Here is a 21,082-nt window from a genome sequence, read left to right as displayed (position 1 = left end):
ATATCAAAAACCTTGGATATGCAGATGATACCACTCTAATGGGAGAAAGTGAAGAGGAACTAAAGGGCCTCTTGATGAGTGTGAAAGAGGAGAGTGAAAAAACTGACTTGAAACTCAACATTCAGAAATCTAAGATCATGGCATCTAATCCCATCACTTGATGGCAAATAGAAGGGGAAAAATAGAAGTAATGACAGATTTTACTTTCTTGGGCTCCAAAATCCCTATGGATGGTGACTGAAGCCATGAAATTAAAAGATGCTTGCTCCTTGGAAGAAAAGATATGACAAACCAGCAGGTGGGCTAAGTTGCTTCAGTCGTGTCCGGCTCTGCATCCCTATGAACCGTAGCCCTCCAGTCTCCTCTGTTCATGAGATTTTCCAGGCAAGAATATTGGACTGGGTTGCCATGCCCTCCTCCAGGGGATCTTCCTGACCCAGGGATCAAACCCACATCTCTTATGTCTCCTGAGTTTGCAGGCATTTTCTTAAATACTTGTGCCCCAGAGAAGCTTAATATGGCATACTAAAAAGCAGACACATCACTTTGCTGACAAAGGTCTGTATAATCAAAGCTATGGTTTTTCTAATTGTCATGTGTGGTGTGAAAATTTGACTATAAATAAGGCTGAATGCTGAAGAATTGATGCCTTTGAATTGTGGTGCTGGATAAAGCTCTTGAGAGTCCCTTGGACTGCAAGGAGGACAAACCAGTCAGTCCTAATAGAATCAACCGTGAATATTCACTGGAAGGACTGATGCTGAAGCTCCAGTACTTTGGCCACCTGATGCGAAGATCCGACTTATTGTAAAAACTCTGATGCTGGGAAAGATTGAGGGCAGGATGAGAAAGGTACAGCAGAGGATGAGGTAGTTAGATAGCATCACTGACACAATGTACATGAATTAGAGCAACTTTGGGAGATACTGAAGTACAGTGTAGCCTGGGGTGCTGCAGTCCATGGGGTCACAAAGTTTGGACATGACTTAGTGACTGAACAACAACAAAAAAAGTGTTTAAAACCTGTAGATACCAAGTTTTGTAGGAGAACATTACAGCATTATGTCACAGAAAGATCTGGCATACTTATCTTGAATTTATTTTACAAAGAGAAAAATAATGAGCCATTAACAAGTGAGACTGAACACTTGGGACCAATGACATAGAAAATGTGACATCAGGACAATTCCAGGACACATGGTCTAATAAATGCAATTATATATGTGGAAGGGACAGGACTGAATATCCTGATCTTCCTCAAAGTCTAATAAATAAGACTCAATTTCAAATTTCAAAAGAATATTTTACTCCTGTATAATTTCATTCAAAATTTAAAACTGAATAGATGCTGGAAGTCAGATGAACTGATTTTTTTTTTGTCATTTCATGGTGAAGTAATTTTATTTATTGAAAAACCTAAATAGAGTCACAAAAGTCAATACAAAGACAGAGATATATTAATGATTTTGAATAAAATTTCCATTCACCAAGAAGCCTAAGGTCTGCAAGCTTTTTAAAAGAGTCATTACATTCTGGATGGAGAAAAGTAAGACTAGGCTAAATGAACGACCTGTTAGTAGATTACAAAAGGTTTCATAGGCTATAGTAAATTATATCTTAAACAGGATGGCAAAACTATTTTGCTGAATAATTATCAATGTACACCAACTTGTTTAATATTCAGTTCTCCTCTGCTCAAATTTTAATACTGATTGCTTTTTTCATGCCTTCTTTCAGGATCTGCCTAATTTAGTGACCAGGGAAAGACAAGCAGACAAAGTAAAGGTTTGTGGTGAGCCAGACTTTTTCCCATGTGTGCACAGACCACATGGTCTATGAACATGACAGCCCCCACTTCCTGTTGCGGGGAGTCACACAGGTACCGGGTAGTATGTATATGTGCTGCCAGGCACTCAAAGACACTGATCTCTTAGCTTGAGGCAGAACTAAGCACATTTGTGCAGGGAAATCCATGCCTCATGCCGCTCTCCAGTCTTCTCTGGGTGTTCCTGGCCGTCGCTTTCTCTGGTAGGGAGGCTTCCAAACATGGGAGCGAGTGTTCAGGGTGAAAGGCCTGCACACAGGCGCCTGGAGCTTCACAGGGACTTGGGGAGGAAATGAGGACTGGAGAAAAGCAGGCATCTTATGATTTCAATTTTTTGTCTTTGGATCCTCAACAACTCCTACACTATTTTATTCATTGCTTCATCTGTTTTCTGATTTTTTTTTTTTTTCCTCACAGGATCTGGTGTGGCCCAGAAAGTCGCTCAAGACCAGCCAGATATATCCAGCCAAGTGGAGCAGTCAGTCACCCTGAACTGTCGGTATGAAACAAGTTGGAGCGCTTACTACCTTTACTGGTACAAGCAACTTCCCAGTGGACAGATGACTTACGTTATTCATCAGGGTTCAGAAGTGACAAATGCAAGGAAAGACCGCTACTCTGTAAACTTTAAGAAAGCAGATAAATCCATCAGCCTCACCATTTCAGCCTTACAACTGGAAGACTCTGCAAAGTACTTCTGTGCTCTCCGTGACTCACAGTGCTTGAAGTAATAGGAAAAGCTGTACAAAAACCCTGGAGCTTAGTAAGAGAGAGCCCCCCTGCTGAAGGACCCCAGCTGAAATGCACACCCGCAGACCCCAGACAAGAAATGATAGTCCTGTGGTTATTTAAGTTGTGGTCTGGATCAGAAGATTTAGTTCTAGTTAAAGGCACCTTCTACGTTATTTGGAAACAGGTGTCCAGAGTAATTTTCTACTAATATATTCTCCACTTGAATTTTTGACTTTAAATCAACTGTACAGAACATGTGTAAAGTTGTCTAAATTTGAAAATGTGCCCCATTTTCAAATGTGCCAGTAAAACTGGCAGTTTTACTTCATCACAAAACTGGGTCTAGTTGTGTGGTATCACCATCAAAACTACTTCCTTAAGCATTTCCTCTTAGACTTTGTGTCAGGGCACAATCAGAAAAGCAGAACCATGTGTGATGTAGAATAAGAGATTAGTTCTAGGGATTAGAACTCAGGCAATGGCTAGAGCTGGTGGACGAGTATGTACAAAGTTGTTATCTTTATATCTGGTGTTGAGCCTGAATTCACTTTAAGTCAGCTTAGAGTAACACTGATGCTTTTAAACTGTGGTGTTGGATAAGACTCTTGAGAGTCCCTTGGACTGCAAGGAGATTCAACCAGTCCATCCTAAAGGAAATCAGTCTTGAATATTCATTGGAAGGACTAATGCTGAAGCTGAAATTCCAATACTTTAGCCACATGGTGCAAAGAACTGACTCATTGGAAAAGACCCTGAAACTGGGAAAGATTGAAGGTGGAAGGAGAAGGGGACAAAAGAGGATGAGATGGTTGGATGGTGAGTTTGAGTAAGCTCCGGGAGTTGGTGATGGACAGGGAAGCCTGGCATGCTGCATTCCATGGGGTCGCAAAGAGTCACACACAACTGAGCAACTAAACTGAACAAAACTGAACTGAAGGTAACATTTGTAAAGGAAAGTCTGATAGGTACAAAAGTATGGACAAACTGTGACAAAGAAAGTCACACTTGAACTATGAGGACAACTGGAACCCACAGACTTGTCTGTCCCTCACCTCCTTCAGTCTCACAATACTGGGTGACCTTGAAGAGAAGTGAGTGTCATTTGCTATCATGCTACATGCATACTTGGCCCAAGACAAAGAAGATGAGGAGGACATCTCACGGGAAGTGGAGGAGTTATGAGTCAACAATAAGATGAGCTAGTTCATCAGCAGCAATGTGTAGAAAAAGCATTTGCCAAAATCCAATAGTCAACCATAGTGGAAACTCTAAGAAACACAGGGATAATGGAGAAGTTCTTCAACAGCTCTTAGCATGTTTACTGGTAAAAAATTATACTTTTCCCTAAGGAAGGGAACAAAGGGAGAATATCCACTTTAATCACTCTCCTTCAGCAAGTGCTGGACGTTGTAGCCAGTGCAGTAAAGCAAATAAATATATAAACAACCTTTTAAGCCAGAAAGGCAGTCAAATTACCACTATTTTCTATTTATGTAGAAAATCCCAAAGAACATACTCTTCAAAACTCCTATAACTATTAAGTGGGTTCAGAAGGTCTCAGGATATATAGGGTAAACACACAAAATGAAATGCATTTTTATATACTATCAGTAAACATGTGGATACCTAAATTAAAAATATAATACTATTTACAATGGTTCAAGAAAGACCCTAAATCCTTAGGCATAAATCTAAGAAAGCATGTACAGAACTTAAACACAGAAAGCTACAAAACACTGCTACTTTAAAAAAATAAAAATAGCCAGTTATTCTAGCTATTATCCTAGAAAGACCAACTTTCCCCCAGTGGAGTTGCATAGGCACTTTTAGAGAAAAAAAAATTGATGGCACATGTATTATGATCTCTTTTTGGACTTGATTCTGTTTACTGACTTCTTTATTTTATCCTCATACCAACAGACCATTCTATCTTAATTACTGGGGCTTCATACACATTTTGAAATCTGGAAATGCAAGTCATATTTTCTTTGTCTTATTCAAGGCTTATTCTAGGTCTTTGCACTTCCACATAAGGTATAGAATAGCTTCTACCACAAGAGATTGAGGTAATTTGATTAGGATTGTGCTGAATTTATGAATTCATTTAGGATAATTGACATCTTAACATATGGAGTCTTTTTAGATCAATAACCTCTTTATTTATGTCCTCTCTAATTTCTTTCATTAATTTAGGTCCTCTCTAATTTCTTTTGTTAATGTTAAGATTTTTGTAGAGGACTTGCATTGTTGCTATTGTTTAGTCTCTGTCATGTCCAACTCTTCACGACCCCATGGACTGTAGCCCGCCAGGCTCCTCTGTCCATGGGATTTCCCAACACTGGAGTCGGTTGCCCCTCCCTTCTCTAGGGGATCTTCCCAATGCAGGGGTATTTTCTACTTGTACGAATGTATGATGTGTAAATAAAGATAGTCCACCTGGTTGGCAGGCAGACTCTCTACCACTAAGCCACCTGGGAAGCAGGGCTACTTATAAAAATTTTATCTATTATTTTGTATAGCTTTTTTACCTTAATTGACCTAAATGCCCAGCATCAAATCCAGTGCTACGATTAATTGGGTTAAGAAAAATGTGGATACAGGGAATTGATTATGCCCTGAAATAGCCAGAACAGAGCTAGGATACCTGTCAATATGAAAACAGATTTAGTTCAACAGCCAAACAGATGATACCAATCTCTTGTTTGGGGTTTTGAAAACACTATTTCATTGAGCAGCCTTAGGAAATGGTCTTTCCTGGCATTAGTGTCTGTAGGTGGCAAGGACTGGTCACCACTGAGTACCAGGCCATGATTTATGTTAGTTACCCCAGACCTCAGAAGTGAGGACATTTCTCATCTCCTATGTGATTTTTATCTCTCAAATCAAAACTATTCTGGAGTTATTGGAGAGGAATCAAGAAGAGCTCTTGCATACCTTATATTAAATTAGTTCCCAAGCATTTGATAAATGACATTTTAATTGCATTTTCTTTTTTTTAAGCCTTTACATTTTTAAATTTATTTTTTAAATTTAAATTTATTTCTTTTAATTGGAGGCTAATTACTTTAAATATTGTATTGGTTTTGCCATACATCAACATGAATCTGCCACGGGTGTACACGTACACGTGTTCCCCATCCTGAACCCCCCTCTCATCTCCCTCCCTGTACCATCCCTCTGGGTCATCCCAGTTGCCCAACCCCAAGCATCCTGTATCCTGCATCAAACCTGGACTGGTGATTCGTTTCTTATATGATATTATACATGTTTCATATGGAATTTAGAAAGATGGTAATGATAACTATGTATGCGAGACAGCAAAAGAGACAAAGATGTATAGAACAGTCTTAATTGAATTTTCTAATGCTTTTGCTAGAATCTAATTGGGAGAAGGCAATGGCAACCCACTCCAGTACTCTTGCCTGGAAAATCCCATGGATGGAGAGACCTGGTGGGCTGCAGTCCATGGGGTGGCTAGGAGTCATACACGACTGAGTGACTTCACTTTCACTTTTCACTTTCATGCATTGGAGAAAGAAATGGCAACCCACTCCAGTGTTCTTGCCTGGAGAATCCCAGGGACGGGGGAGCCTGGTAGGCTGCCGTCTATGGGGTTGCACAGAGTCGGACACGAATGAAGCGACTTAGCAGCAGCAGCAGCAGAAATAAAATTGATTTCTGTGTTTGGTGACTGTATCAATGCAATGATAGGTTCTAGCTCTTAAACAGCTTGTTTAGAGGTACTTTGTATTTTCTACATGTATAAACTTGTGATCTGTAAATTAAAATAGTTTTGCTTCTCATTTTCAAACTTAATATATCTTATTTTCTTCCCTGGTTTGATCTCAGGCCCTCTATTAGGACAGTGAATAGAGGTACCTGTCTTGTTTGTGATTCTGTAGGGAGTAATATTGACTTTGATATTTTCATTGATGCCCTTTATTAGATTTGGGAATTTCTCTTTTATTTTTGGATTGTTGGGAGTATTCATCATGCAAAGACATTAGCCTTTCATCAAATTCTCTTGATTTTTTAAAAGTAAATTAAGTACATTATTTTTGTTTTCATCAAGCAAAGAAAGATCACTTCACCTCATATGGTCAAGATATAATCTTCTAAAATTAAAAATTCTGAAAAGAGCCAATAGGCTAAGAAACTTATTGTTAGATTCTCCAAATTTTGGTTTCCATTTTTTTGGTTTTCGTTATTATTTAAAATGCCACTTTGAAATGCTTTGCACAATCTTCTAAAAAAATAAAGTAAAAGAAACCAAGAAAAAAAAACGCTTTTTTCCTCTACCTTTTGCTAATATAGTAAAATAATATATTCCTACATAGCTTAAATGAATTCATTTTTAGTTGTTCCTATATTTTCAGTAGTAGTGGGTGTTGACTTGTGTGTGTGTGATTCGCCACATAACAGACTACAAAAGAATATTTATTAAATATTTATATGGGAATAATATTTATTCCCATATCATAAGTTTAATTTTCCTCCATCCTAGACTTGTGATGTTTGTTATCTGTTCTTGAATTTTGTCCACGAATATAACCCTTTATTTATCCTGTTGGAGTCTTTGTTTAACCTGACTTCTATAGTATTGAAAGATTGCTTTTGGAATAATTTCAAGAGTTGTTCAGCATAACTTCCTTCACTAAGCTCATGAATAACAACTCATCTACTCATTCAGAAAACAGATAACTCTTGAGTGCTTTATGTGTACCAACCTCTCTTTATAAACACTGAATAAACTTTAAATATGGGAAGATAAAAGACAAAAGGAAAACTACAAAGAAGCCAACAACTGAGGATATGTGACAAAGAAAGGAGCCAGAAATAATGAAAACAATTTGTGGAGTGGTTTAGAACTAAGAAAACACAGATGAATACAAAGGTCATACAACTGAGATGTGTGTAACTCAGTCATGTCCAGCTCTTGGGACACCATAGACTGTAGCCCACCAGACTCTTCTGTGCATGGATTTACCCAGGCAGGATACTGGAGTCGGTTCAGTTCAGTTCAGTTCAGTCGCTCAGTCATGTCCGGCTCTTTGTAACCCCATGAACTGCATCATGCCTGGCCTCCCTGTCCATCACCAAATACCAGAGTCCACCCAAACCCATGTCCATTAAGTCAGTGATGCCATCCAACCATCTCATCCTCTGTTGTCCCCTTCTCCTCCTGCCCTCAATCTTTCCCAGCATCAGGGTCTTTTCAAATGAGTCAGCTCTTCACATCAGGTGGCCAAAGTATTGGAGTTTCAACTTCAACAGCAGTCCTTCCAATGAACACCCATGACTGATCTTTCGGATGGACTGGTTGGATCTCCTTTCAGTCCAAGGGACTCTCAAGAGTCTTCTCCAACACCACAGTTTAAAAGCATTAATTCTTCAGCACTCAGCTTTCTTTATAGTCCAACTCTCACACCCATACATGACCACTAGAAAAACCATAGCCTTGACTAGATGGACCTTTGTTGGCAAAGTAATGTCTTTGCTTTTTAATATGCTGTCTAGGTTGGGCATAACTTTCCTTCCAAGTAGTAAGTGTCTTTTAATTTCATGGCTGCAATCACCATCTGATTTTGGAGCCCAGAAAAATAAAGTCAGCCACTGTTTCCACCGTTTCCCCATCTATTTGCCATGAAGTGATGGGACCGGATACCATGATCTTAGTTTTCTGAACATTGAACTTTAAGCCAACTTTTTCACTCTCCTTTTTCACTTTCATCAAGAGGCTCTTTAGTTCTTTACTTTCTGCCATAAGAGTAGTGTCATCTGCATATGTGAGGTTGTTCATATTTCTCCCGGCAGTCTTGATTCCAGCTTGTGCTTCCTCCAGCCCAGCGTTTCTCATGAGGTACACTGCATATAAGTTAAATAAGCAGGGTGACAATGTGCAACCTTGACGTACTCCTTTTCTTATGTGGAACCAGTCTGTTGTTCCATGTCCAGTTCGAACTGTTGCTTCCTGAGCTGCATACAGGTTTCTCAAGAGGCAGGTCAGGTGGTCTGGTATTCCCATCTCTTTCAGAATTTTCCACAGTTTATTGTGATCCACACAGTCAAAGGCTTTGGCATAGTCAATAAAGCAGAAATAGATGTTTTTCTGTAACTCTCTTGCTTTTTTGATGACCTAAATCAAGTCCCTTATGACTATACCTTGGAAATGAGAAATAGATTTAAGGGACTAGATCTGATAGACAGAGTGCCTGATGAACTGTGGACGGAGGTTCGTTACACTGTACAGGAGACAGGGATCAAGACCATCCTCAAGAAAAAGAAATGCAAAAAAAGCAAAATGGCTGTCTGAGGAGGCCTTACAAATAGCTGTGAAAAGAAGAGAGGCGAAAGACACAGGAGAAAAGGAAAGATATACCCATTTGAATGCAGAGTTCCGAAGAAGAGCAAGGAGAGATAAGAAAGCCTTCCTCAGTGATCAGTGCAAAGAAATAGAGGAAAACAATAAAATGGGAAAGACTAGAGATCTCTTCAAGAAAATTAGAGATACCAAAGGAACATTTCATGCAAAGATGGGCACAATAAAGGACAAAAATAGTATGGACTTAACAGAAGCAGAACATAAGAAGAGGTGGCAAGAATACACAGAATAACTGTATAAAAAAGATCTTCACGACTAGGATAATCACGAAGGTGTGATCACTCACGCTCACCTAGAGCCAGACATCCTGGAATGTGAAGTCAGGTGGGCCTTAGACAGCATCACTACGAACAAAGCTAGTGGAGGTGATGGAATTCCTGTTGAGCTATTTCAAATCCTAAAAGATGATGCTGTGAAAGTGCTGCATTCAATATGCCTGCAAATTTGGAAAACTCAGCAGTGGCCATAGGACTGCAAAATGTGTTTTCATTCCAATCCCAAAGAAAAGCAATGCCAAAGAATGCTCAAACTACCACACAATTGCAATCATGTTACATGCTAGTAAAGTAATGCTCAAAATTCTCCAAGCCAGGCTTCAGCAATATGTGAACCGTGAACTTCCAGATGTTCAAGCTGGTTTTCGAAAAGGCAGAGGAACCAGAGATCAAATTGCCAACATTCGCTGGATCATCAAAAAAAAAAAACTGGAGTGGGTAGCCATTTCCTTTTCAGGAAGCTATCCTGATCCAGGGATCGAACCCCCATTGCCTACACTGCAGATAGATTCTTTACCGACTGAGACACCAGGGATATTCACCTTTCAATCTGAGAAACATTTCAAAAGGTTGACATCCTGTAGGAGTTTAGCTCTGCAGTTCATTTATTCAGTCACTAGAGGGGGCTGCGTCATTTGGAAACAGCGGTTTTTTCTGGCTATCAATGAAAGGAAGTTTATGTTTTCTATCAGTGTTCCACAGAGAAGTGAAAAAAAAAAAAAAGAAGATTTTCATCATATTTAGACAACTTGATTTTATAATCCTTTGTTGAGTGAATGTGGTCAACGATTCAGGGAATCATAGCCTTATAGCCTAAATCTTTTCCATGTACCTCATAAACATTGCTTTCCCATTTCCCAGCCCTGGTTAACTCTTCCCTTCCCTATTCCTTATGTTCTTTTCTCTTCACTCCTCTTTTTCTGCCAGAATCATCCACCTCCACCCTTCTCCACCCCAGATAGTTTGCTTTCCCTTCTATCTTTTCTGTGTCAGCATCTTTGGTGTCTCTCTGTCTCAGCATCTTTGGTGCAGAGCACCTACAAACATGGGTAGAGAGGACATAAGGATTAAGGGCCATTGTTCAAGGAGGATGAGAAGAATACCATCCGTGTCATCAGTTACTATATCAAGAACCGATGCATTGTGAAATGTCTGCCTAGATGGAGACACATGCATGATTCCAAGGACCTTTTCAGGACGTTGAGCTCCAATGTCTGAGCTCAAGACATTTAGCTTTCTGTCCCAATGTTATTAATATTTCCTGTCCCTCAGAGCAATCACAGCCTACTTTGAAATCTGACATACATTTGCTAGAACATGGATGGGAATTTTCATCTCTTTACAATGCACAGCTCAGTACAGTTTTCTGGGATTAAACAATGTTTTCCACAAGCTTCATGGAACATTAGAAAATGTCTTTGAAGAAGAAATGATAGAACAATGGTTCTGGATAGGCACACCATCGTGATCAGTGTTCCTTTTCCAGAATCAGACTTTAAACTTCACAGAGGATGGCAGCACACACCCTGTGAGTTGGGGATGTCTCTCCTTCTTTGCAGGATGTGACTAAAACAGGGCAGGAAGACCTAGACAGGGAACTGCTTGATCATTGGCTGAGGGATCCTGGCAACAACACACTGCAACAGATACCTGCACTGGTTGTAAGTCTCTAACAGCAGCAGTTGTGTCTGTTATCTGGAAACAAGCCTAGGAGCAGACACAAGTGTGAGCTCTGAGCCCACAATCCTGATTTGTCCTTGAAGTATGAGGCTGGTGATTGGAGTAACTGTTTTTCTGACCTTGGGTAAGTGTTCTGTATCTACAAAGGATGACTTTGAAGCCAAGGAACCATAAAGGGTCATTTGCTCTCTACTTCTTTCCCTATGTTTTATTCAGCATTATAGCAATGGAATTGAAAACAGATCTATGCATTTGCTAGGGAGTACGAACTTCTATATAACAGGTTAATTCATAGCCATGATCCAGAAGAGACATTAGCAGTAAGCATGTTGGAAGAAATCTCTGGGGTTATTGAGCCAAGGACCCCAGGATAAAGCCTATAGAGTTCTCAGATTCTTGCCATGTGTCTTTGGTCAATATATAATAGGCATCAATAATATTTCTCAGGACATAGATAAAAACAGTGGAGTAGGGGGTAGGTCCAGACAGTTTGGGGAGTGTTGTGCCCTTGATCCACAGAATTACACTGATTTGTTGTCAGGGGATAATTTTATTTTCTTGGCCCTTTAGGGACTGTGATTAATGCTAAGACCACCCAGCCCAGCTCCATGGATTGTGCTGAAGGAGAAAATGTAAACCTGCCTTGTAACCACTCTACCATTGGAGGAGATGACTATATATATTGGTATCAGAAAAATCCCAATCAGAGTCCACAGTATGTCATTCATGGCTTACGAGGCACAGTGAACAGCAGCACGGGCTCTCTGCACATAGCTTCAGACAGAAAGTCCAGCACCTTGGTCCTGCCCCAGGTCACCCTGAGAGACACCGCTGTGTACTACTGCGTCCTGAGAGAGGCACACTGGGACAGACGAGGCTGCACCTGTGCAGTATCTCTCTGGTGGGAAGAAGGGGGGGTGCAGAGTTGGGGGAGCTGTCACGAGAGCAAATCTAGAATCATTTGGAAGGAGAATCAGAAGAGCAGTAAGAGATGAGGAAAATTAAGGGAAGAGAAATGGAAGAAGATGAATAAAAACAGAAGAAAAAGAGGACAAGGAATAAGCACCTAGTTTACTGATGAATCTGAGAAGAATTTTGAGGCATATCAGAATCATAATTTTAACATAGCAATAAAGTAAGAGGTGTTAATAATTTTTATGACTCTTTCTCATGTCAATAAAATGTTGGTTTCAGTGTGCTAGTCCCAACATAAGAAGTGGGAAACCTACAAATAATTCTTGTACCAAAGGCTTCTTTAATTTGGATCCAAGGCCAAGTCTAGACTCTGATGTGTTACAGTTGTTCTGCTTACCAAAAACAAATTGCTCTCTCTGAGAAAGATCTGAAATGTTATTGTTGCTAGTCTAGAACATTCATATTTCCCATGAAGAAGTTTTTTGAAAGAAACAAAAATTAAATGAATAATAATTTTTCACTTCCTAGGCAGGTCTGGAAACCCTGCCTTTATGAGGCGTTTTCATCAATTTGATAATCCCTAAGTAGCACATGGGGGTTCCCCCGTGGCTTAGCAGTAAAGAATCCACCTGCAATGCAGGAGCTTCAAGAGACCCAGGTTCAATCCTTGGTTCAGGAAGATCCCCTGGAGGAGGGGATGGCAACCCATTCCAGTATTCTTCCCAGGAGAATCCCAAGGACAGGGGAGCCTGGCAGACTACAGTCTTTAGAGTTGCAAAGAATCGGACATGACTGAAATGACTTAGCATGCAGGCATGCAAGCAGCATGTGGGGCTTACCCTGGTGGCTCAGTGGTAAAGAATCTGCCTGCCAATGCAAGGGACATAGGTTCGGTCCCTGGTTGGAGAACTAAGATCCCACATGCCTTGGAGCAACTAGGCCTACGTGCTGCTATTACTGAATTATTCTTGAACTGTCAATCTGAATGTTAGTGTCTGCAGATCACTTTACTTTCACTGCAGTGAAAATATACAGGTCCTCATCTTCCATCCCTTTTACCCCCAAATCTACTGCTAGAGAATCGATATTATTTACAGAGTCTGAGGTAATAGCACAACCTAAAATTATCTTCATATGGTTTCAAAAGGACTTATTTTTCTCTAGAATAGCCTACTAAAATTAAAAAGCATAATACAAAACTAGCAATCAACAGTTTAAAAATGTATTTACAATAGAAATTTAAAAAATAATTTATTCACTTTCACTTTAATAAAAATAAAACTATTACAATTCAATTTTCGATGTCCAGCTGGTGGTTAAGATAACTAATATCGCTCTCAATGCAGGCTGAGTCTAAAATAAATATATATAACTTTCAAAGTCATCAGTACCATTTTTATAGCATCCATATATATGCATTAATATACCATTTTTTTCTCTTTCTGACTTACATCACTCTGTTTAACAGGCTCTAGGCTCATCCACCTCACTAGAACTGTCTCAAATGTGTTTTTCTATGGCTGAGAAATATTCCATTGTATATAAGTATGACAACTTCTTTATCTTTTCATCTGTTGATGGACCCTATTTGTGGGGCAAAAATAGAGACACAGACATAGAGAACAGACTTCGGACACAGTAGGGGAGGGAGAGAGTGGGAAAAATTGAGAGAGTAGCATTGAAACATATGCTTTACCATATGTAAAATAGATAGCTAGTGGGAAGTTGCTGTATGATGCAGGGAGGTCAACACGGAGTTCTACGACAACCTAGAGGAATGGGGGGAAGACTCAAAAGGAGGGGACATATGTATACTTCTGGCTGATTCACATCATTGTATGGCAAAAGCCAACACAATATTGTAAAGAATTATCCTACAGTTAGAAATAAATTGATTAAAAAATAATACTGTTTAATACAGCAAAGTGTTCCAGCCATTAGAAGCAACTTCTGATCATGCTGATCCATGAGGACCCTTCAGAACCATAAGTAAGTGCATAAGAGAAGCAAAAGCTGCATCCTCAGCACTTCTGGGAAACAGTATTTCATTAAGGAAGAACTACTGCATCCATACCATGTGAGAGAAGGATGGGGCTATATAATTAATTTTTGCTTTCTTTTCCCTAAAATTCTCCCAAATTCCTAATCAGGGTCTGCCTTCTCCTAAATGTTCTCAGAAAATGTTCCTCAAATCATAAAATAATGATCTTTTTATTTCCTTCTCTCACTCTACCCCTGGCAGCACATTCTGAGTTGGCTGCAGTGGGTGGGTGGGGCGTTCTGTCAGTGTCACCTGAGCAGGATTTGTTGGGTGAGCTGATTGGCTGCAGGAGCAGGAACGACTTAGGACACTCACTCCCTCGGGGTTTAGTTAAGTGTCTTACAGTGAAAATGTCCCAACAAGAAGAGGAAGCATCATGAAGAGGCTAGCAGGCACTGTGCTGGGGCTTTAGTTTGCCGGGGTTTGCTGTGAGTTGGGTCTGCCCCACAGGGGATCTGAAGGAATGAGGAGCTGCTCTATTGTTGAGGGAGGGAGAGGAGCTGACAAGTCCTGCAGACTTTTTATCCTTTTCATCATCTATGGGGATGGGGAGGGCATTTTCAGGGTTTAGTAGGAGTTACAGTGACCCTCACCAGTGACTGCTTCTCTTTCCTCATCAGGTGTGTGAGGGGTGGATGTGGAGCAGAGTCCCCCAGCCCTAAGTCTCCAGGAGGGAGCCAGCTACACGCTTCAGTGTAATTTTTCCACTTTCCCACAGAGTGTGAATTGGTATCTTCAGAACTCTGGGGGCCGCATCATCCACCTGTTTTACATTCCTTCAGGGACAAAGAAGGATGGAAGATTACATGCCACAGCAGTTCCTAAAGAAGGCCGCGGCTCACTGCACATTTCCTCTTCACAGACCACAGACTCAGGCACTTACTTCTGTGCTGTGCAGCACAATGCTCCCCAGGCACCTGCAGCCTCTACACAAACCCTCCGTGTGGCTCAGCCCCTCCTCCAGCCACAGTCACACCGTGAGGCCACCACAGGGCATCTGCAGCGCTTAATGTTACTCACCTTTATCAGTACAGTTTTAACCACAGACACCTTTTGGCCCTATAGATTATGGACTTTGGTCTTTATCTTTCCTTCTCAACATATATCTCCTTCTGCACTAGAAACTTCTAACTGGGAACTAGCAGAGTAGTTGATAAGAGGATAGAATTAAAATAAGTATTTAACCACAACTTCCCAGTGGTAAAGAATTTGCCAACCAAATTGGAGATGCAGAAGACATGGGTTTGATCCCAGGGTTGGCAACATCTTCTGGAGGAGGAAATGGTAACCCATTCCAGTATTCTTGGGAAACACTGGGAAATATCATGGACAGTGGAGCCTGGCGGGATCCAGTGCATGGGGTCTCAAAGAGTTGGACTGACTGAGTGACTAAGTACACATGGTGAACTCAAAAATGTTAAAAAGTGAAAGGAATTAAATGAAATCACTCCAATAAAGATATTCTCCAGTTTGTGAGAGGGTGGGGCCTACTGAAAGAATTAAAGCAGATATGAACTTAGAGTTCTAGCTGGCTGAGAAGAGCAGAAGAGGAACTTGAGTTCTTGTTCCAGGACAAGATACTGGGAGCATCATTTTCACTTCTGTGACTTCAACTAGGCTGTGAGTTGTGGAGGAGAAAACCTAGGATATCTCATCAATTAGGTGGACCGAGAAAACTGGATTACAAACAAGCTCATGCAGATAGAAACTCTAAGAAAGAAATAGATGTCTGTGGAACTAACAACTTTTTGATCTCTTTAAGTAGGGGTGAGTGGACAACAGAAGGAAAAAAGTGATCAAGAGCAGGTGAAACAGAGCCCTCAATCTTTGACAATCCAGGAATGAGAGGTTTCCATTCTGAACTGTAGTTATGAAAAGGCTGGGTTTGACTATCTCCTGTGGCACTGGCAATATCCTGGTAAAGGACCTGCATTCTTGATAGCCATATGTTCAGTTATGAATGAAATGGAAGATGGAAGTTTCACAGTTTCCCTCAATAAGAGTGGCAAACAGCTCTCATTGCACATCGCAATTTCCCAGCCTGGAGCCTCAGCCACCTACATCTGTGCAGCAAGTGCCGGGTGCTCCCCGGGCACCTGCAGCTGAGCTGCAGCCACACCCTGCTGTGTAGATGAGATACACATGCACACACACTCACAATCTGTTTGGTCATAAAAATCTTAATATATTTAAGAAAACTGAAATTATATAGAATTTATTCTTCAAAATGGAGATGATACAGAATATCTAGTACAAAGAAATGTCTGTAGAAACTCTCAAATATTTGGAATATATGCACTAACTTAAAAATAACCATAGGTTAAAGAAACAATTACTTACTTCAGAAAATATTTTGAAAGTAAATATTGTGAGAGTACATTATATAAATATGTATGAAATGCAGCTAAATAATATATAAAAGGAACTTTATCTATTTAAATGCTTATTTAACTAAGGAAAAAATGTTGAAAAACTGTCATCTAGGCTTTCAGCGAAAGATGATAGAAAATCTAATTAAACCCAATATAAACTGAAAGAAGTAAATAATAAAATGTTGGATTGGTGAAATACAAAGAAAGCTATCGGGATAGCCATGAAATACAAAGTTAATTTTGTTAAAATGGTCAATAAGATTGAAATATTTCTAGGTAGAATTATCAAGGGAAAAAAGAAAAAAACACAAATTATAAATATAAGTAACTAAAAAGAAAATTATTCTACAAGTTCTATAATGTTAAAAGGGTAATAAAAGAATATAATTAACATGTTTATGTCACTGAGTAAGTGTATAGAAGTAGATTTACACAAGTAGGGAAGGTTTATTTTTTGACAAAGTGCAAAGACAGTTCAATGGGGGTAACACAGTCTTATGAGCAAATGATGTTGGGACAATTGGATATTCTTGGCAAATAATTAAAACGTTGCCAAATATCACACCTCATACAAAAACTTGGGTACAGCCTTAAAATGAACCCATACATCCAAGTGTAAGATGTAAAATTACCAAATCTTTTAGGAAAAACATAAGAGAATATCTACATGACCTAGGGTTAGACAAAAAGAATTTTGACATAACACCAAAAGCATGATCCATAAACAAACTTAGATTTCATCAAAATTAAAAATTTGCTCTGTGAATGACACTGTTTGCTCTGTGAAGGACACTGTTAAGAGAAGGAAAAAGATAAACCGCAGAAATGACAGGAAATACATTTTCATCAAAAGATTGTGTTCAGAATACAATGAACTCTCTAGACAGCAGGAAGAAAATAATCCAGTTGAAAACTGAAGGATAGATTTGCACAGACACTTCACCAGGGAGCTATGTGGTAAGGAAATAAGCATATAAAAAGATGGTCAGTCTAAATCAAATATCTCTCTTAGTAAATGTCACATTGCACTGGAAAATATGTGGGTTATTTTCAAATATCTTTTGATAGCGATTTCTAACATAAATCCACAGTGATAAGAAAACAGACTGTAGGATTTTAATATCTTTAGACGATGAAAATTTGAACCTTGTTTTATGTCCCTGGATGTGTACCAATGTCTCCTAGTTTATAGTCTATGGGACCTTGAATAGAATTTGCATCCTGCTTAAAGCTCAATATTCTGAAAATGAAGATCATGGCATCTGATCCCATCACTTCATGGGAAATAGATGGGGAAACAGTGGAAACAGTGTCAGACTTTATGTTTTGGGGCTCCAAAATCACTGCAGATGGTGACTGCAGCCATAAAATTAAAAGACGCTTACTCCTTGGAAGGAAAGTTATGACCAACCTAGATAGCATACTGTAAAGCAGAGACATTACTTTGCCAACAAAGGTCCGTCTAGTCAAGGCTATGGTTTTTCCTGTGGTCATGTATGGATGTGAGAGTTGGACTGTGAAGAAGGCTGAGCAAAGAAGAATTGATGCCTTTGAACTGTGGTGTTGGAGAAGACTCTTGAGAGTTCCTTGGACTGCAAGGAGATCCAACCAGTCCATTCTGAAGGAGACCAGCCCTGGGATTTCTTTGGAAGGAATAATGCTCAAGCTGAAGCTCCAGTACTTTGGCCACCTCATGCAAAAAGTTGACTCGTTGGAAAAGACTCTGATGCTGGGAAGGATTGGTGGCAGGAGGAGAAGGGGACGACAGAGGATGAGATGGCTTGATGGCATCACTGACTCGATGGACGTGAGTCTCAGTGAACTCCTGGAGTTGGTGATGGACAGGGAGGCCTGGCATGCTGCGATTCATGGAGTCGCAAAGAGTCGGACACGACTGAGTGACTGATCTGAACTGAACTGATTGTGTGAAAATTGCATAAGTCTTAATTATGTTAATTCATAGTGCTTTTCAGTTCCACTGTACCCTCCTACTTTTCTCTATATTCATTCTATTAATTTTTGAGAGTTTTCTCTTGAAACTCCAAACAAAAAATTTAATTTATTTACTTAAAAAATAGTTGCAATATATAGTGGAACTGTATTTTGTGCTGTGTTTTCTAAGTCTAATATATACTTTCATAATTTAAAAAAATAAAGAGAAAAAAAGATGGTCGACATTATTAGTCATTAGGAAAATGAAAATTAAGGCACAAAGAGATACTACTTCACATCTACCATAAAGACTAAAATTAAAATTACTGACAATATTGAGTTCTGGCAAAGATGCAGAGAAATTGGAGCACTCATATTGCTGGTGTGTGAATGGTCCAGTCATTCTGGAAAAAAGTTCAGCAGTTCCACATAAACTTAAATATCCATGTACCTTACAACTCTGCAATCACAGTCCTGAGTATTTATGCTTGAGAAATGAAAAACTTGTATTTACACAAAAGTCTGTACATGAATATTCATAGCAGCTATATTTGTGATGACCAAAAGCTGGAAACCAGTCAAGTATTCTTCATTGGGTGAATAGATAAATAAATCCACTGTAATACATCTGTACAAGGACATATTATTTATAGATTTTTTTCAATTTGTAATAGAGTTGTGTCTCAATAAACCATTTAAAGTTGAAAATAACAAAAATGCATTTAATATACCGAACCCAGCCTACATTAAATGTGCTCAACACTTACTTTAGCCTACTTACTTTTCTTTAGGTGAGAGAAATCATCTAATGCAAAGTCTATTTTATACTAAAATGTTGAAAATCTCATGTAATTTATTGAGTACTGCACTGAAAGTGGAAAATAGAATAGTTGTATGATTACAGAATGAAGGTAAGTGTGTCAGTTTTTTACCCTCATGATCTCAGGGCTGGCCAGGAGCTCAGCTTATTGCTGCTGCCCAGATCACCAAAGAATATATAGCAAATGTTGCTAGCATGGGAAAAGATCAAATTTAAAAATTCAAAGTGTGGTTTCTACTGAATGTGCATCACTTTTTTACCACTGTAAAGTCAAAAATCCAAAGTCAAGACATCATAAGTGGATGACAGTCTGTAGTGCTTAAAAGAAACAGACTATTGATACATACAATAGCTTAGATGGGGCTTCCGAAGTGGCTCAGTGATAAGAACCTGCCTGCAATGCAGGAGACGGGGATTTGATCCCTGGGTGGGGAAGATACCCTGGAGAAGGAAATGGCAACCCACTCTAGTATTCTTTCCTGGAAAATTCCAAGGACAGAGGAACCTGTCTACAGGAAGTCTACAGTTAGTGAGGTTGCAAAAGAGTGGGACATGACTTAGCAACTAAAAACAATAGCCTAGATGGCTCTCAGGATGTTATGCTGAATGAAGAAATAGTCAATCTCAGAGGCTACATGGTGTATGATTACACTTATTGGATTATTATGATTGTATACATACTGTGATTCTACTTATACAACATTCTCAAAGAACAAAATTAGAAATGAAAAAGAGATCAGTAGTCGGGGTTAGAAAGAGCTGCAGGGATGGGGAGAGTATGCACAGGGGATTTCTTTAAGAGACAAAACAATTTAGTGTCATGATTTTAGTGGTGGTACAAGAACCAATACATGAGATAAAATTTCATGGACAAATGCATCAAAACCAAAGAATGCATATAAAAACTGATGATAAGGTTATGGTATTTTTATAAAATTTTATCAATATCAATTTCTTGATATATGTAATTATTATATTAGTATATATCTATATTTTATAATATTATGCTGCTTTGCAAGCTGCTATGATCATTCATGATCTCCTCTGCTTAATTACAAATAATTTCAAGTCCAGGCATTCATTGCCTGTCAGCTCTCAGAAGTGAAATGAGACTGAAGATTAGTTGTCTCAGATACATACAAACTATCCTCCTTGCTTCAGTCATTCATGAGTTATTTTGATCTTAAATTCCATGAACTGGCAGTATTTTAGACCTTGTCTGTATTTTCTTTTCTACTTATCTATTTGCCTTTGGTTCTTTTATATTAATTCATCTATTATAGCAATGAAAGCAAATGGAAGATTGACAGCTACATTCCACATGAACATGAAACAGTGCAGAGAACTTCAGTCACCAACTTCTCTGGTGTTGACAGATACTAAGTGTCTGCAGTCTGTAAATATTAAATTTATAGGAGTGCATTATAGCATTACACCAGAGAAAGATCTGGCATGTTTATCTTAACTTTATTTTATAATGAGAAATACTAATGAGCAACTGACAAGTGAGACTGAACACTCTGGGCCAAGGAGACAGAAAATGTGACATGAGAATGATTCTAGGACAGATGATCTAATAAGTACAATTCTACATTTAGAGGTAACAGGACTGAATAGCCTGATTGCCCTCAAAGTTTAATACATAAAACTCCATATAAAATTTAAAAAGAATAATATTTTATTCCAATTATAATTTCATTTAAATATACACCACTGAATAGACTCTGAAATTCAGATGGGCTGATTTTTTAAAGTCATTTTATGTTGAAGTGATTTTATTTATTGAAAAATCTAGGTGGAGCCCTGGAACACAGTAAAAAAAAGACAGAGGTACATTAATTGTTTTGTATAAGATTTATATTCACCCAGAAGTCCTAAGATCTGTGAATGTTTTAAAATAGTCACTAGATTCTGGATAGAGAAAAGTAAGTATAGGCTAAATGAATAACAAATCAGTAGATTACAAGGATATTTCTTAGGCTATACTAAATTATATCTTGAAGAGGATTACAAAATTATTTTACTGAATCAGTGTATGTAAACTTTGGCTTCACAGCTGAATTCTACTAAAAATTTAAAGAAGAGCTAACACCTATCCTACTCAAACT

The 21,082-nt window shown here is 38.9% G+C and overlaps 1 gene segment (V, D, J or C); it reads left to right on the top strand.

Moving 5' to 3' along the window:
- The first annotated feature begins 1,946 nt into the window (after nucleotides 1-1,946).
- LOC113899558 lies at nucleotides 1,947-2,556 on the top strand. The segment is given in 2 exon segments: nucleotides 1,947-2,028; nucleotides 2,243-2,556. Coding segments are annotated over 2 exon segments (363 nt in total).
- Nucleotides 2,557-21,082: the final 18,526 nt, after the last annotated feature.

The sequence above is a fragment of the Bos indicus x Bos taurus genome, chromosome 10 (assembly GCF_003369695.1).
Source record: "Bos indicus x Bos taurus breed Angus x Brahman F1 hybrid chromosome 10, Bos_hybrid_MaternalHap_v2.0, whole genome shotgun sequence".
Classification (NCBI taxonomy): domain Eukaryota; kingdom Metazoa; phylum Chordata; class Mammalia; order Artiodactyla; family Bovidae; genus Bos; species Bos indicus x Bos taurus.
Note: the sequence above shows the minus strand (reverse complement) of the source record. Positions and strands in the feature narration are given on the sequence as shown.